General features: G+C 25.4%; 3 protein-coding genes across 4 annotated transcripts; all 3 read right to left on the bottom strand.

Moving 5' to 3' along the window:
- On the bottom strand, positions 1–1,862 carry LOC122507617 (transmembrane protein 115). The gene is made up of 4 exons (XM_043620427.1): positions 1,139–1,862; positions 767–1,022; positions 489–665; positions 1–384 (listed from the first exon to the last, which is right to left on the bottom strand). The coding sequence occupies exons 1-4, from the start codon at positions 1,587–1,589 to the stop codon at positions 180–182; spliced, it is 1,089 nt and encodes a 362-aa protein (XP_043476362.1). The 5' UTR covers positions 1,590–1,862; the 3' UTR covers positions 1–179.
- A 959-nt stretch (positions 1,863–2,821) lies between these two features.
- LOC122507989 (wee1-like protein kinase) lies at positions 2,822–9,512 on the bottom strand. The gene is made up of 4 exons (XM_043621042.1): positions 9,112–9,512; positions 7,830–8,154; positions 6,872–7,751; positions 2,822–4,358 (listed from the first exon to the last, which is right to left on the bottom strand). Exons 1-4 carry the CDS (start codon positions 9,341–9,343, stop codon positions 4,086–4,088), a joined length of 1,710 nt encoding a protein of 569 aa, XP_043476977.1. The 5' UTR covers positions 9,344–9,512; the 3' UTR covers positions 2,822–4,085.
- Positions 9,513–14,234: 4,722 nt separating this feature from the next.
- Positions 14,235–16,753, bottom strand: LOC122508272 (putative glutathione-specific gamma-glutamylcyclotransferase 2). Of its 2 annotated transcripts, none has more exons than XM_043621552.1 (4): positions 16,571–16,753; positions 15,813–16,073; positions 15,093–15,235; positions 14,235–14,855 (listed from the first exon to the last, which is right to left on the bottom strand). In XM_043621552.1, exons 3-4 carry the CDS (start codon positions 15,225–15,227, stop codon positions 14,343–14,345), a joined length of 648 nt encoding a protein of 215 aa, XP_043477487.1. In that variant the 5' UTR covers positions 15,228–15,235; positions 15,813–16,073; positions 16,571–16,753; the 3' UTR covers positions 14,235–14,342. The 2 variants fall into 2 exon arrangements, with proteins under 2 accessions (XP_043477487.1, XP_043477478.1); XM_043621543.1 differs by having other exon boundaries at positions 15,813–15,992.
- Between the last annotated feature and the right edge of the window lie 1,083 nt (positions 16,754–17,836).

Below are 17,836 nucleotides of genomic sequence, written 5' to 3'. Positions count from 1 at the left end.
TGTTAAGCAGTATTTCTATATATTTAAAAAAATAAAATACAAGTCTCAGAGTTCTTCTTACCCAAATATAGCCATAGTTAAACCAGTTTCTTTTTTGGTAAAAACATTTCTTTTTAAAAGCTCCTTTGGGCTTCGGTACGTATCTAAAAATTTATTTGAAAATAAATTTTTTAGGACGATCACGTACTCGTCGATGGTTGACTGTGAATATTCACATTAATTTGTGGTATCAGTGGCGATGGTATCGGTTTCAATGGAACAGGTTCAGGAATTTGTACAGCGACTGGTGGTGGTGCAGGAGAATGTTTTTTACTTCTTTCCTGCTGCCAAGGTTTTGCATGATCCTTACTCAATCTTTCGCTCAAAGCTTTTAAAGCTATTTGTCTAAAATTAGAAATAAAACAATTCTTATCGTGAATTAGAATTCCTTACACACTAGAGATAAATATTGATAGAGTAAATAATTTTTAGAATTTTTCTAATATTACCTTCGTCTTTCACTGTCCTGCGGATCAATTCCAGGTAAATTTATAACCAAACCTGGAGGCGCATTCGACATGTCAAACCTACGAACAACTTTTCTACACAAACCAATACGAACAAAAAAACTGTGTATCGTATTGCTGACGACAGCAATCGGAGGTTGTAGAACATTTGGGAAAAAACTAGAAATATAAAGAAGTTTATTTAAAAAGTATAGAAAGATAATCGTATTCTAGGTAGAACTAGAGAAATGAAAGTAGATTACAAAGGTAAAAGAAATTACCTAGCGAATGTAAAATTATCTGTCATATCGCCCCGAGTCCCATTATTATGTCTCTGATAAAATCTCAAGTACGTCCAAGAAATGAATAGTCCACTAAGAAACATTGTCGGATGTGTTCCTTCCAATAGACCCAAGACCCACATCAATAGAGACACTATATAGACCATTAGAGGAATATTTCTGTTCATTATTTTTCCAATTGGTGTCTTTATTATAATATGATCAGGCATTATTTGTTTTACAGCAACACTGACTCCTGTAAGAAAAAAATACTTTCTTATTCAACCATTTCCAATTATGTGGTAGATTAAATTAGTTTCAAGATTGTAAAAAGTAAATATCATAAATCACTCATAATATAATCTAAATTACCTCCGATATAACCAGTAAGACCATGAATGTGAATATCAAAAAGTAAATCCGTATTACTTGTTAACATGTACAAAAATAAGTAAAACAAAGTAGAAAGTACAGCTACTCCAAAATTAACGACAGCAAAAAATGTCATCATTTCCATAGCACCCCATAAAGGTTCTATTAATTTACCACACAAGCCCACTGTAACAATATCAACACAAACTTCCCAAAAATGTATTTCAAGAAAACAAAATGTAAATGCTGTCCATATCCAAAATGCAGGAGGCAGCAAATAACCTGGAGTGACACTTAATGCCTTCACAGCTTCTTGTGAATATGATAAACAATAGGAAAACAAAACTACAATGCATATAAATTTGACACTAGTACTGGTATTTCCTAAAAGTGCTGCAAATTGTTGTCTTAAATAAGGAATATTCCTTCCCAAGCCCTTGGTTGTTGCCATCGTCCAGGTGTTATTTAACCTCTTTCAACAAAAACACTTTTTCCTGCTTTCGTGTTCTTCTCTCTTTACAAATAAGATATGGAGTGTTACACTTTTAGTCACGTGGCAGATATAAAATCAAAAACATCTTTTAAATAGCATCCTCAGATGCATATATCACATTGAAAATTGAATACGAATAAATAAGCTCACAAATAATCAACTGTATAAAAGAAATTCCCATGGAAATCGTGGATATTCCAAATAAATACAATGACATTCCTAGGAATGAAATATTTCCTTGAAATTTTTGTCATTAAATAATTCCCGTAATGATGGGTAATATTTCCAAACTTACAGGGGGGAAAATTCAAAGTTTTTTTATATGAATTTGATATAAATATGAATAATTTTAATAGTTCATAAGAGAAAGATTAAAATTTAACTAAAATATAAAAAATATTAATTATTTTCATTATTTATCAAATTTTTTTAATTTGAAGAAATATTTCAAATCACGTCTGCGCAGAATGCCAAAAACAAAAGGCGCGAAATATTCAAAAATATCAAAAATTTAAAAATTCCCGGTGTTATTTGATTGGTGGACAAAAGTACGACATATACGCATGCGCGACGAACAGTAGTGACATCTATGGCGCCTTTTCCGGTTTATGATGATGAAAATTTTATAATTTGTTTACAGTGTATAAATAATGTAATTAATTATTATTAATAATCTTTAACAATCTTCAAAATAGTATTTATTAAAGTAAGCATTCTCTATTACTTTACACTTCTGTTAAATTATACCAAAGTAAATTTACTGCAAAATGGCAAAATATTTTCTAACAATATTTTTCTTTTTAGGATTTCAACAATACAATGACATTAAATATTCGGATTCTGATGGTCAAAAATATGCTGTAATTATTGTTTCAATTCAAAAAAAACTGCGATTAGTAAGTACTTTTTACATTTTTAATGACATAGTGTCAGTATAATCCCAATTAGTAGAAAATATTTTTCGTTGTTATTCGCCTAATATTTTCCTGATTATTAGTAATATTTGATATTTATTTAACATTTATGCTATAAAGAATTTTACATAAATTTAAAAAAAAATTGAAATATTTAACTAATTAGTACGTTGAAATTTATAAAATTCTTTTCCTTTTATATACAAAAAATTAAAAATTGGAAACATTTAATAAAAAGTAATTAAGAAACGGGAAACGAGTGACAAAACCGTTGAGTAGATTCAAATTAAATCTTTATTTTCGTAATCATATTAATGATATTAATAGGTGAACGGAGAAACAATTATAATCACGTCGTATTAAAATATAAATGCGATATTTTTTTTTTACCTCACAGAGTCGCCTCTCCTCAGTAAGCAAATTAAAAATTATTACAAGAAAGCGTACTTTTTTCTAATCTATACAAACATGCTTCGATTTAAAATTAAATAAACAAAATTTGCAAAATTTTATCCTGCGACAGAATTATATTTGATAGTAAAATTCTGAGAAACTGGTTTCAAATTCAATCACAAATAATCATTTCAAGATGTCCTTGTAAAAGTTATCTTGTTAATCAAGTAAATTACTTTTCTTTAGAATAATAAGGGCTTGTAAAAGCACCGTTTCGTATAATTAATATTCATACGAATCAAAAATTAAGACGGAAAGTCTAATAATTAAACAAATTTCTTTTTTTCACATAAACGACCAACATTACACGCGTTTAAAAAACTAAAACGCGATTTAATTAATGCATGAGAAATACATTGGAAAAAAATTGATATTTTTCATTGAAAAGAAATGTCAAAAATGAAAATTATTTAGAAACATTTTTAACAATTAGAAATTGGAAAATATTTGCCAAAAAAAATATAAACGACAACGCGATTAAATTCTAGATACTAGAAATAGCAATTTAAAAAGAGGAATTAAATAAGACATTTAAACGTTGACTAAGAATCGATCCAAATACAATATTTCTATAAAAATAATTTAAAAAAAAACACATCAACATTTCTGGTCATGCAGAGTTAAATTGCTAAATTCTTTCTTCAAAAAATTAATTCATTACTTTTAAATTGATTGTAATTTAAAATTGTCATGAAAGCTTTGAAAAGCCTTGTGTCTAATTTCAATTAGTCTTTTCTTTCGGAAGCACTTTTAATCGAACAATCTTTCAACTATTTTCAAATATAAAGATCTTATCATTAAATTGATATTTTCTTTCTTTCTTTTTTTGTAAAATCACTTTTTAAATGTGCTAAATTTGAAATGAATACTTAAAAAGGTACATTTAAAATGTGAGAGAGATTTGAATGATAAATTTATCAAATTGGGCAATTTCACTCTGAGTACCGTATTATCCAAATCAAGATTTTGCTTATGATCGAGAACTAACGATATCACAATATAAAGGCACCAATGGGTACCAATGGGAATAACAGATTTTTTTTTGCGCGCATAACTTTCTTTTCATCATTTTTAGAATATATGATACTTAGAAAATTGTGCTATGGCTTCGATTGACTTTTTTACCTATCACACGTGATGACAATCTTGTTGGCGTTGGTCTCAATTGGTAACCACAGAAATTTTTACTAATTGCACCATTCATTTCAACATCGTTTGGTGCATTCTTTCCACCCTCGTCCTTATGTTTTTCCGCATCAGTCTCTCGACGTAATTGAACTTTAGTTTTTGCTGACAGTAATTTATTCTGAATGAGACATGATGCCGAGGGCCTCACTTCCGCATTAGGATGAATCATTAACTGGAAATAATAATTCATGTATTTAATTGTAAATTAGAACAGGGTTGCTACAAAAAATATAATTTTGTTTTTCCCAGATTTCCAGATAAAATTTTTGACTTTTAATATTTTTTGAGATAGTTCTTTGAGAATTTTCAAATTCATTTGGTTACTATTCGATAGGATAATATGAAAAATTCAGATTTTCAAAGATTTTACTTTGAAACCTTTTCAAAATTGAATTATTATCTAAAACTTTAACTAAAATTCATTTTTAAATTGATTTTTATTCAGGGTTGCCACAAAAATTTTATTTTATTTTTCCCTGACTTTTCCCTGATTTCCAGAGAGAATTTTGACATTTTCCCTGACCCTAAAGAATATTCTGATTATTATTTTTTCTTGGGAACTAAGATTTTCAAAAATATCAAATTTAAACCTTTTTGAAATAACTTATAAGAATATTAATATAAAACATGAAGAAGTCAATCACTCTGAGTGATAAAATTATTATTTTACATAAAAATATTATTACTCTAACTTCTTCGAAATTATTTTCATCATTTAAATTCAATTAACATTTTCTAGAATTTTTAACTACAATTTTTCTTTAAATTAATTATTAGTTAAAAGTACGAAAAATTTATAATTCCAAAGATTTGAATTTGAAACCTTTTCAAAAATCAATTATTTCTAAAAATTCATGCTTTAATGCTTTTAATATTAAAATTATTATCCAAAATTTTAACCGAAATTCATTTTGAAATAAATTTTTATTAGAAAATTCTACGAGAATTCAATTATTTAAATACAAAACTAAATAATTTATTGAATAGTTGAATGTCTTATAAAATTGAATTTTTATGAAGAATTTTATTAACAACTTTTCAAAATAATTAATTTCCTTTAAGGAATTTAATTAAAATTTTACAGAAATTTATTGAATTAAAGAATTTTATTACAATTTTTTAAAATAATTGGAAACTTTTGAAGAATTTTATTAAAATTTTAAAAAATAATTGAATTCATGAGAAGAATTTAATTAATAATTTATGATAATAATTGAATTCATGCCAAGAATTATATTAAAACTTTTGAAAATAATTGACTTCTTGAGAAGAATTTCGGAACCTATCTATAAAAATAACTTAATTCTTGACGAGAATTTTCCAAAAATGTTGAAAATAATTTAATTTCTGCAAAGTATTTTATTATTTTTCAAAAGAATTAAATTCCCGTGATGAATTTTGTTACATATTTATCAAAATAATTGAATTTTGGAAAAGAATTTTATTAAAATTCCTTAAAATAATTAATTTTCTGTAAACAATTTCGTTATTTATCGAGATAATTGCATTAAAACTTTTGAAATAATTGAACAGTATTTAAAAATCCATTGTGGTCAGAAATAGAAAAAAAATTTTCCAGTACTTTTAATAAAAATTCCTGACTTTTCCCAGATTTCCCTGACCAATTCTACTTTCCCTGACTTTTCCCTGAATTCCCTGATCTCCCTGACCTGTGGCAACCCTGTTATTAGAAAATTCTACAAGAATTCAATTATTTATATAGAAAAAAAAATAAATTTATTCAATAATTGAATGCTTCTAGAAATTGAATTTATTATTTATTTATTTATTTATTATTATTTATAAAAATAATTGAATCTCTGAAAAGAATATTAATATGTATGAAAATAATATTGTATGAAGGTGATGGATTTTGTAAAAAAATTTTAAATAATTGAATTCCAATGAAATTTTTATTATTTATGAAAATAATTGAATGTTTACGTAGGATTTTATCGAAAATTTTTTTTTAATTATGAATTTATTTGGGAAATTTTATTAAAATAGTAGATATTGAAAATTATTAAATTATTAAATTTTAATAACATTTTTAAAAATAATTATTGAATTTTGACGAAAAATTTTGCTATTTATAAAGATAATTTAAATATGGACGAGAATGCTTTTAAAATTTTTGAAAATAATTGAATTAGGGGCTGTCCATAAATTACGTAAGACATTTTTTTGGAAAATTTGACCCCCCCCCCTCCCCCCCCGTAAGATTTTTTACATACATTAGCGCCATTTTTTCTATTGTTCGTAAGATCTTGCTGACCCCCCCTCCCCCCTAAATGTCTTACGTAATTTATGGACGGCCCCTTAGGTAGTGCGAAGAATTTTATTACTTTTGAAAATAATTAAATTTCTGCTAAGAACTTTGTTACTTCTGAAAATAATTGAATATCTGCGAAGAATTTTGATATTTATCAAGATAATTGAATTCTTTCCAAGAATTATGTTAAAATAATAGAATATAAAATAATAATACAAAATATATATTAAAAAATTCTACTAATTTTAACAGAATTGAAACTAAATTTTTTAAAAAATATTAATTTTAAAGAATTATTAATTAAAAGTATGAAAAATTCAGATTTTCCAAAGATTTCAATTTAAAACCTTTCAAAAATTCATATATTTCTAAAAATTGTTATTATTTGATTTTATTTGAAATTGAATCATTACCTTTAGTAAATCATTGAGATCTTTACTGTAACGAGGTAGTTCTTTTAGTTCTCCATTACGAATTTTGTGCCACTCGGGACCATTTTTCGGCAAAGCACCACCACCGGCCGCTTCATAGACTGTTAAACCAAGAGCAAAAATATCCGCCTTTGTTAAATGAGTAAAATCTTCGTGAAGAATTTCCGTTGGTAAATAACGGCAATCACCCTCTTCAACCTGAGGATTATTTATTGACGTCACATGACCAAAATCACCGATCTTGTAGGTAATTTCCTCCTCAACGGTTTCCTCCTCGTCAAAACCATCATCTGCCGAATCATCATTCATAGCACCCAATTTTTTCTCCCTCGAAATAAATATATTTCCTGGTTTAATGTCCATATGAACGAGATGCATACTATGAATATATCGAAGTCCCTTCGCTACATGTAATAATAATTGTCGTATTTCCAATTCAGAGAAAAATCTCTTCTCCTTCTCTTGTTTTATTATCTCATCAGCGAGACTTCCACCATTACAGTATTCATTTTGAATTATCATATGATTATCCTCCGCCCAGGCAGAATAATATCGAACGACATTCTCATGCTTTCCAAGAACTGCATGTGCGTAAACTTCATTTAGCGCATTTTTTTCGTTAATGTTGCCCGCGACAGGTTTTAAACTCTTTTTCACTGCATACGTACAGCCGTCCAATCGATTAATACATTTGTAAACTGATCCAAATTCACCTGAACCAATTATTCCAAGTTCCAAAAATTCTTGTCGATATCGAGGAATATTCGAGTCTTGAAGTGCTACACGCTTTGTCGGTTGTTCCATTTCACTTTCCGAATCCTCAGAATCAAGTTCGAATTTTGGGACTTCTATGTCTGATGTTCTGGGAAAAATACAAATTTTATTAGTAAATAAAAATATCCCAATAATATCTAAAAATATTTGGATGGTGACTACTTACTCGAGAAGATTTCGTTTAGACCTCGTCCTCTTTTTGGCATTTAACAGCATTCCATTTGGTGTAAATGGATTTACATTAGCTGCCGGTTTATCGGTTTTCACTGGAAAACCAACGGGTTTTGGTCGTGGTTTATCGATGGAAAAAAGTCTCGAACATTTATACGGTACTGGTGTGTGAAATACACTTTTTTCTATTAGAGTCCTAGGAGTTGCTGGTGAATCAAAAAGTCTCAGTGCTCGAACTCTTTTGTATGGAGGGCTACAAGCCATTGACATTTTCTTTGGTGATCCACTTTCCCGAAGTGGAATTCTTATTTCACTAGAGGCTAGAAAATGTAAGCAAATTTTTAATTAGTTGAATTAAATTAGAAATTCAATTGATTTAAATCAATTCCTTTGATTTAAGTTTCAAAAATTTAAAACAATTATTTAACAATTTTACATGAAATATTTAATTTTCTGTTTGAAACTTTTCATGCATGCAAGTTTATTTTTATATTCTTCAATGAGAAATTTACTTCTTTATTTTTTTTATCTTAAAAAAAATAAATACTTGCATCGAGTTCAGAATTGATATTTATCATTTAATCTGACACTGCAAAAAATTAAGTTGCACAAAAAAGAAATGTTCCACATTCTTCAACGATAATAATAAAAATTTATAAAATTGTTGACAACGCACCACCGGATAAATCACTTTTTAAATTTAATTTCAATTCTTCAGATAATTTCGATGCATGCAGGTTATTTTTCATTGCAATTAAATATAAAAAAGACCTCCAATTAAAAAATTGAATATTTAGAATTTATGTTTATAGAAATTATATAAAATACGGCTATTTTCCACAATATAAAACCGAAAAATTCTGCTACAAAAATAAGGAAATAATTTAACATATTGTGTTATTTGGCAAACCACGAATATCAAATATACACAAAAATATTATTTAAAAAACAAAAATAATTGCAATTATTTTTTTTATTATTGGTAATAAATAAAATAAAACATTTAATACAGAGCAACGATACAAATAAAATAATTTTCTTTTAAGTGGATAATAGATAACCTAATTGGTTAATTAATAATAAATTATTTAATTTAAAAATATTGTGACAATTACTCCAAGTAATCTAAAAAACAATTTAATATGTTTGAAAAAAAGAAGATTAAGTTCCTAAAATATATTTTTTGAAAATAGACAGAAATAAATAATCTCTGAAACAGAATTCTTGATGATTCTTTGTTACAAAGGTTATTGAATGGAAAGAAAGGAAATTCTAACCTGTCATTGATGTGGTGGCAGGAAAATGATTATTCCTCGAAAAGGATTGAATTGTTTCGTAATCACTGCAATCCATTAGATTATTAATAGCCGATTTCGATGGGTTTGACAATGGTGATATATAAAAATCATCGATAGAAGAATCAGAAATATCATCACCGCATCCCGAACTATTAATGTTGTGATCGTCCTCGTCACATGCTTCAAAATTTAATTTTTGAGCGACTCTCATTGTTTCGAAATTTTCCGCATAAGTTAGCGTTAGAAACGCACAACTTCTGTTCACTAAAGTTTCCTCTAAAATAAATTTGTCACCGATAAACACTATCTAAATGAAAAACGTTAATTAAACACACAATTTGTATTGTATTCAACCGAATAGTGTGGCCTCCATTAAAAAACTGTTTTTTTTAATTTCGCGCATGTGCAGAAATAAATTTCTAAACTTTAAATGAAATTGTGTACCAAGCTTTAAGGTAAGAATTATTTCTGGAAATGGCCACTGATGATTAGCGCTATGCTCGAAGAGTGCCATTTACTTAAAAATCTAATTATTTATAAACTAAACAATTCTAATCGTAATATTTAATTAACAGATACATAATTCTTTAACATCTTTCTTTGAAAATGTCTTAGTAATATTTTAGATTGATTTAATTATAAACATACATGTATACAAGTAATAAAACAATAATAAACAACAATCCTAATAGTAAAAATAAATCGAAAAGGTAAAATAAACAAAATTTATTGTCAAATAAAGTTAATAAATTTTTTTATACAAAATAATTTTTGTTAACTTGTGTAAAATTTACTTTTTATATGTCTTATTTTGAATTGGATGGTTATTCCCGCTTATTTGAACTGACCAATAGAAATGCAATCTGTAGTCGGTAAAGAAGTTTTGCTATAGGTGGCTTTTAACTGTCATGGCGTCGTTGGAAGCAGAAAGAGTGGCTCCGTTAGGAAAACTGGGAAAACTTAATCTAATAATACCGTTGAAATCGTAAAGCTAATTATAAGTATTTTATGGTAATTAAGTTTTATTAAGCATGAATAATTATTATTTCATGAAAGTTTGGTTAGTATTGATAAGAAATAGTAATTATTTTGGAGAAAAATTGCATGTCAAACACAGGATGGCATATTTCTTCAAAATTATATTTACTGCAATCATGCGTATAAAGTAATGTTAACTACCAAAATTGTTGAGTAATTGTTCTTAGTTTGGCATAAATAGTTGATATTTTGCAAAATAACTATGAAAATTAAAAAAAATTTTTTGATAAAATTTGCAACAAGCAGACCTAACCTCAAATTTTTGCACAAGAGCCATCTGACAATAATAATGAAAATTTTTCCGACTTTATACGTCAGTTAGCTTTGTTTACTTATTGTCATTAAAACAATCATTAAAAGTTTGTTAATGTAACACCCAGATAAATATTTTTGTGTTTAAATATTTGTAGAAAAGAATAAATATCAAGTTAAAGTGTGTATTTAATATCAATAGCAAAATTACAGTTAATAGATATTATCTATAAATTGTAAGGAAACTTTTGTTGCAATATTAGCAGTGAACAAAGGTATTAACAGTAACATTGGAATTATTTTTCAGTACATTTTTGGAGATCATGGCATTCTGTGAGATGATGGAGGAAAATAATAGTCTTGAGGGAGGAACAGTTTTAATTACAATTGGCGAGTTCAAAAATATTTATTGGGACAAACAGGAAAATACCGAAAATCAACCTGGGAAAATAATACGACTGTGTGCAATGATGATTCAGATTTGTAAGTCGCAAAATAATTAAAATTTTTATTTAAAAAAAAATAAAATTTTGAAGTGAAATTGAATAACAAAAAAATATATTATTTTACTTGTTTTTAAGTAAATTATTGTAATTGATAATAATTTGGTCCTTTTTTAGCTCCTTCTCTTGAAAAATTTTTGACTCTACACTCCGACATAAAGTGAAACTATTCAATGAATAAACCTGATGATATCTTCACTTTCATTGCTTGTCTCTTTGAATCACAGGGGAATCACTACAATGAAGGTATATTGCACAAGGTAAATTTATCAATTATTTTAGTAATTATTTTTTAACAAAATATTCATTATAATGCATTTTAATTATCATACAGCAACTTTCTTTTGTTCCTTTTTACTTTTAGTAACAAAAGTTAGTGTATTAATTCAATTAATTAATTTTTACACTATTAATTGATATATTTACAAAATTGGGTATTGCAATGTTTATTTATTTTTTCCATATTTTATGCCAAAGTAAAATAATAATTTAAATTTAAATTATCAAAATAAAATAATTGACTTAGTATTATTTACTAATCTTCGTAAATTTTATAGTAGAAAATTTATTTTCAATTTGGATTTTAATAGTAAAATAATAAAAGAGGATAAGAATTTTCAGCAAAATTAAAAATTACTAATTATCAGATGTTTTTTAAGTATGTAAAATTTTTACAATTTATTAATCATTATAATCATCTTTATTTTCTACTTAGGTAAATATTAAATCTCCATTTTTTTAATTTAGAATTTTAAAAACAATGTTTTACAATATGCTTTAATATTGCTTAAAAGTAGAAATATTTACAATACAAATTGATATTTACTAAATATTAATTAAATATTAACAAATAATATTTATCTAATGATAGTTTAAGTAATTAATTAATAGTTCATTAATATGCTATTGTAACAACGTAAGCTATTAATTTTTTAATTTATCTTTATTTTAGTTTGAAATTTAAATGGTATTTGCATTTTATAATTTTATAAAATATTTATTTTTATTATTATTAAATAATTGATATTAATAATTAATTAATTAAATAATAGGTATATATATATTTATTTTTTATTCTGTATTTTCCTTATTATTTTTAAATAATTAACATTTATAATTATTAATTAATTAATTAATAATTATTATTTTATTAAATATTTTTTTTATTATTTATTTTTATTATTAAATAATTAACATTAATAATTATTAACTAAATAATAATTTTTTTATTAAATATTTATTTTTTATTATTTAGTTTCATTATTATTTATTTATTTAATTATTTTAAAATAAAAAGTATTTTGAATTCAAAGAATATTCCCGCTTATTTGAACTGACCAATAGCAATGCAATCTGTAGTCGGTAAAGAAGTTCTGCTACTATGTAGGTGGGCGTGGCACTTTACTGTCATGGCGTCGCTGGAAGCAGAAAGAGTAGCTCCGTTTGTAACACTTCTAATCTAATAATACTGATTAAATCGTAAAGCTAATTCTAAATATTCATGGTAATTAAGATGTATTATGCATAAATGAATAATATTTTAATAAGAGTTCGATGAGAAATGATAATAAATAATAGTTAAATGGGAAAATTGTGACAATCGTTTTCTGAATGGCATCTTTCTTGAATTTTCGTATTTACAAGAATCGCGTATATAGTGAGTATTATTACCACCATCCATTCATAATTATCATTACTTTTCCTCCAGTAACTAATTTTTTTGAGAAATAACAATTGTAATTACAAAAATATTTTGTAAAATGTAAAATACACAATCGTACCTAACCTGAAAGTTCTGATATATGCCATGGCACCGACCGCGGTCGGTAAGTAGGATTGGCGTTAGTAGTTTCAAATGATCCCTATAGGCAGCGCTTTACTTTGGCGCCGCTGTCAGTAGTTCGTTATATTGCTAATGTTTACGCATTTCTTTACTAAAATTGGTGAATATTTCAATATTATAAATAGTGTTTTGAGTACCTAATCTTTACTTACACTCAGAATTATCGTATTTGAGAAAAGTTTAATATTTCGGTTGTAATAATGATGAAATATACGATATATCTATATTGGGATTGTGTGTTTTGTTGAAGAAAGCATAATTTTGTTAAAATTGATAAAGTTTCAAGAGTTTTTTCCAAATTTTATGCCATATATTTATTGTTCAGTGAGTGTTTACACAGTATAATAATAATTTTTTAAAAATTTTTTAAAAGTGTTTTACATAACCAAAAAATACTGATTATTTTCAACAATGTTTTTTAAAATGACGACAGCAAAGTATCTTTGTTTCCTACAAAAATATGAGATTTTATTGATCTCATTAGTTTATTTATAATTTAATAATCAAATAATTAGAGAATTCAACCTTTTTTTAACACTTCTTTCTTTCATCAGATTGGTATGATTGTACGACTTTAACTTTCTTTTTAAATCCCTTTTTCTGTCACTATTGATGATTTTAATTTTTCTTTCGCCCTTTTCAGATTTCTTATCCATCACCAAATTAATGATTATTTTTTTTACTATTCTTCTATCACTAGGATGGTAGAGACTTCATTTTAATCACTCTCGTATTTTTTAAATCATTTTTCATTTAAAATTGACTCTAGTTTTTCGTTTTCTAATTAAACTTTTTTTTCAGGTCAAACTCATCACCAGGAAAATTTCATCGCCTGACGAGCATCAAATGGAAATCTTTAACTGGAGAATTCTGGGAATACATCACAATCTATTCTCTGGAAAAGGTGTAAATGTTTATTTACATAGTTTTGTTAAACTGGAGAATGATGGAAATCCATCACAATCTATTCTAAAGAAAAGCTGTAAGTTTTTATTTACATATTTCTGATAAAATTCCATTTTAGTATTTTAGTTCGATAATATTTTAGTTCATAAATCTTTGAGTTGCGAAATACGACTGCAATATTATATAGTCTTTAAAAATTTACAAATTACATTGCTTTTTAAATTGTCCCCCAATACTTGTCACTTTGTGGCAACCCAACCCTTTGCCCAAAACACGTTGACCACGTTTTTACTTCTTCATTGGCTATAAAATTTCGCGGACAATTTCAAATACGTAGAGTATTGAAAAATGAAAGTACGAATAATTTTCTGAAATTATATTGAATTTATTACTATATTTATTTTACTTACGTTTTATTATTATATTTATTATTATTTATTTATTTATTTATTTATTTATTATATTATATTAGAATTATAATCTAAAATAATAAAAATTAAGTTTTACTTTTCTATTTTCAAGTGATAATTAAAATGAAGGAAATAAATAATTAAGACACATTTTTAAATATAAAAAATTGTTGTATTTGGAAAACAGATGAAATAATTAGATAATCAATTTTTATATTACTTTAGAGATTTGTTATTAAATATATATTGAAAAATTTACTAGCTAGTATAATACTGTTTCTCCACTTCTAACTTTTTCACCGCCTCTTCGAGTGAATACAAATGCTCATCATTTATTGTTGGAGCAATAAGTCGCATCGCAGCTGCTAATTTGTACAAATATTCTATATTTGGTCCACTTGGACCACAGCATTCTAATATATGATTTGCAATTGTATTTAAATCTTCTGTCCCCGTAAATAGGGGACTATCTTCTCTGCTTATGTAAACTGTAACATGGAAAGGCAATTCATCTGTCTCCGATAAAGTAACAGTCGATGAATTTTTTGTTATTAATATATTTGTCGTAATATTGCTATTTAATAAATCCCCATCCATTGTCGATACTGTTTTACATGGATTAAATAAAACAGTCCTTCTCTCGTATCCACTTTCACGTGAATTCAAATGTTTACCAACATGCTCGATATTGTCTTTCGAAATTTTGTAAGCTACACCCCACACTTCGTCTTCCGGATCTCTTGATGCCATTAGTGTCACCACTCGACCAGGCTAAAATTAGGTATTGTTTTTATTAGTCTATATATAATATATATAGAAAAAAATGTATTTCTTAAGCAATTAATTTAGATCAATTTTTAATTTTCTTTTATTTTTCCAAATTATCGATTAGTATGAAAGAAAACAGATTTATCAACTGAAATAATTTTGCTATTCTCGTAAAAAATTTGTTTTTGTTTGAATTATAATTATTTTTGCAGTATGTTAATTTATAAATTGTTTACGAACCTTATTCGGCACTCCTCTGTGATCGACACTCTTTTGATAAAATCTACGAACATATCCTTTTATGTATCCGACAATTTTCTTTTCATAAGGAAAATCAGCCTTCCATATTAAGGATCCATAGCCAAAAACCCACATTCTTGAATCTGAAAATTGAATTATTCTTTATTCTATTGTTTGAGGAATTATTTTTTTTGTCTTAATTCTTTGACGACTATTTTAAAAATGACAGGAAAGGTCATAAAGTTCAAATATATACTAAAGAGATAATGAAAATTATTGAACAATCAACATGAATAATAGTTACATTTGTATAATTTAATGTCATAAATTTGTAATGTAAATTAGTTTGTTTTTTCAAATTAGACGTAATAACACAATAAAATGGAAATTTATGAATCTCCTATTAAAATCTACTTTAGAAAAAATGCAATTTTGTATTTAAAGGAAAAAAGGTGAAAACTTGAAAAAAATTTCAGAAAAAAAATAAATAATAAATATAATAAATAAATAAATAAATAAATGTAATAAATAAATAATAAATATAATAAATCAATAAAATACTTAATATTAATGTAAATTAAACACAGTTGATGGAGGAATGAACTGAAGTAAACAAAATTATTCAGAAGCGAATGAAAGGAACAAAAGCGTATAAATAAATGTGGAATGAATCAAAAGATAAAAATATAAAGTTTGAAATTGAAATAAATTTTCACGTACCTCTTTTGTTAATTTGCTAAAATAAAGTTATTCCGGAACTTTTCTGACGTTGTGTCAACGAAAGCTTCAAAGAATCTGACAGTCTGATGCAACCGTAAATTTATTAACAGCTTCGATGCTTGTTGATTTTCACTCCACATTAATAGGAAACAAAAAGGAAATTCCCGCACATGCTTCATTCTAATGATTTAAAATGTTTAAATGACACCAAATACCGGTGGAAAATATTTATAAATTTATCGTATTTATAAAAACGAATACCTATTTTATTAATCACAAATTATAAATAGTCTAAAATTACAAGCACCATAATAATTTAAGGAACATGAGTAAATAATAATTAGTCAAAATTTAATAACTAAAAAAATTTCAATTAGACAAATTTTTTATTTTTATAATAATTTCTATTTTTCGTAAAACACAATGTTTTTTGCAATATTTAGAAATATGGGAATTAAAAATTTTTTTTCATATTTTAAATTTTTTCCAAAATTTTAAATTACTTGATAAATTTTACAAATTGTTAAAATTTACATTTTTCAGATTTTATTTCCAAAAGAACAAGGGATTTTGTTGATACTTAAAGGTTATATAAATTGAAAGTAGTAAATTTTGGGAAGTTGGAAGAATGAGTGAAACAAAAAAATAATAGAATATGGTAAAAGTAAGAAAGTATGTAAATATTGTTAAACATAGGTATAGCAAATGCACAATAGCGTAAAAATAATTTTTAGAAATATTTCTTTGAAAATTCTCACAATTTTTAACGATATAACCCTTTTCACCAATTGCTTTTCGTTTAGTGTAAATATCAAATAAATGAATCAAACATAGTCTTAAAAAATTCTTTAACAATTTTTCGATAGTTTTTGCACACTTGATGATGTGTCATTGTCAGCTATAACTATTGACTGCCATGTCATTACATCATCTCAGGACATCTCGAATGTCATTTGTTTTGGTAGTTTTGTTATGTTGAAAAATTACATTTCTAATGTTGGTAGCTGAAATTTTAGACAGAGACGTAGGAATAATTTTGTTAATTGATAGAATATTGTATGTTCCAAATGCTTTTTTAAAAGTATTTTAATAAATTAATTAAATTTAATTAAAGTTCGTAAATTAGCATTTTTTATATAAATTAAAATTTATACCAAAAATTCAGTTTTCGTAGAATTTCTTTTTGGACTAAAATTTTATCCGATTGGTTGTAGTTTCCCGCCAGATTTTAACTCCGCTTCCTGCAGTTTATTTTTTAATTAAAAATTTTTTAAAAATAAAAATTATGAGAATTATTTACAAAATGTGGGAATTTATTAGAAAATAGTAAATCCGAGTAATATTGTGAATAATTTTTCTAATTTTTATTCGTAGAAATATGTAGAAATTTGCTAACCATAAGGTGGTGCTATCTAGGTTCGTGAGACGATTTTATGAACTATTTTCTTTAAATTCAACTCTGTTGGTAAGGGAATATTTAAAATAATAAAATTCTTAATAATAATTTCAAAATTATTTTTAAAAAACAGATCTTACGTTTTATAAAAATTTTTTTTCTCTTTCATTTTTAAAATTGAAAACAACATTTATCATCAGAATTGAATTTTTGGAAACATTTTTAACGAGAATGTCACTGTTTAAAAAAAATGTTTTTTAAATTGTTGAGAAGTGACAAAAATCATTAAATAATTATTTAGCAAATAAAATAGAGAATAAAGAATAACAATTTTTATTATTAAATGACTAATTTTCGTTTTGTTCATACAGATTTTTATATATAAAACTCTGGTAATATTTTTTTAATTATAAAAATTAAGATTTATAATTATAAAGAATTAAATTAAATTATAGAAATAATTTTATCAATAAAAAATTTTTTAAATATACTATACGTTTACATAAAAAATTGTAGTTTATAAATGTCTAGTCTGATGAAAAATAATATTTTTTTCATTTATAAAAAAATTAAGGTTCATAATTATAAAGAATTTAAATTAAAATGTTTGAAATAATTTCATCAATAT

Source organism: Leptopilina heterotoma, unplaced genomic scaffold, assembly GCF_015476425.1.
Source record: "Leptopilina heterotoma isolate Lh14 unplaced genomic scaffold, ASM1547642v1 Lhet_114, whole genome shotgun sequence".
NCBI classification, from domain to species: Eukaryota; Metazoa; Arthropoda; class Insecta; order Hymenoptera; family Figitidae; genus Leptopilina; species Leptopilina heterotoma.
The sequence above is the reverse complement of the archived record's forward strand: the minus strand, read 5'-3'. Positions and strand labels throughout refer to the sequence as shown.

Bases quoted from the DNA above. Each gene is read 5' to 3' on its own strand.
- LOC122507617 (XM_043620427.1), bottom strand. From the start codon at position 1,589: ATGGCAACAACCAAGGGCTTGGGAAGGAATATTCCTTATTTAAGACAA. The intron at 1,023-1,138 runs GTAATTTAGATT...TTTTTCTTACAG, and splicing joins TCTTACTGGTTATATCGGAG to GAGTCAGTGTTGCTGTAAAA. The intron at 385-488 runs GTAATATTAGAA...TTCTAATTTTAG, and splicing joins CAGGACAGTGAAAGACGAAG to ACAAATAGCTTTAAAAGCTT.
- LOC122508272 (XM_043621552.1), bottom strand. From the start codon at position 15,227: ATGTGGGTTTTTGGCTATGGATCCTTAATATGGAAGGCTGATTTTCCT. The intron at 14,856-15,092 runs GTTCGTAAACAA...ACCTAATTTTAG, and splicing joins ACAGAGGAGTGCCGAATAAG to CCTGGTCGAGTGGTGACACT.
- LOC122507989 (XM_043621042.1), bottom strand. From the start codon at position 9,343: ATGAGAGTCGCTCAAAAATTAAATTTTGAAGCATGTGACGAGGACGAT. The intron at 8,155-9,111 runs GTTAGAATTTCC...TACATTTTCTAG, and splicing joins TGCCACCACATCAATGACAG to CCTCTAGTGAAATAAGAATT. The intron at 7,752-7,829 runs GTAAGTAGTCAC...TATTTTTCCCAG, and splicing joins TCTAAACGAAATCTTCTCGA to AACATCAGACATAGAAGTCC.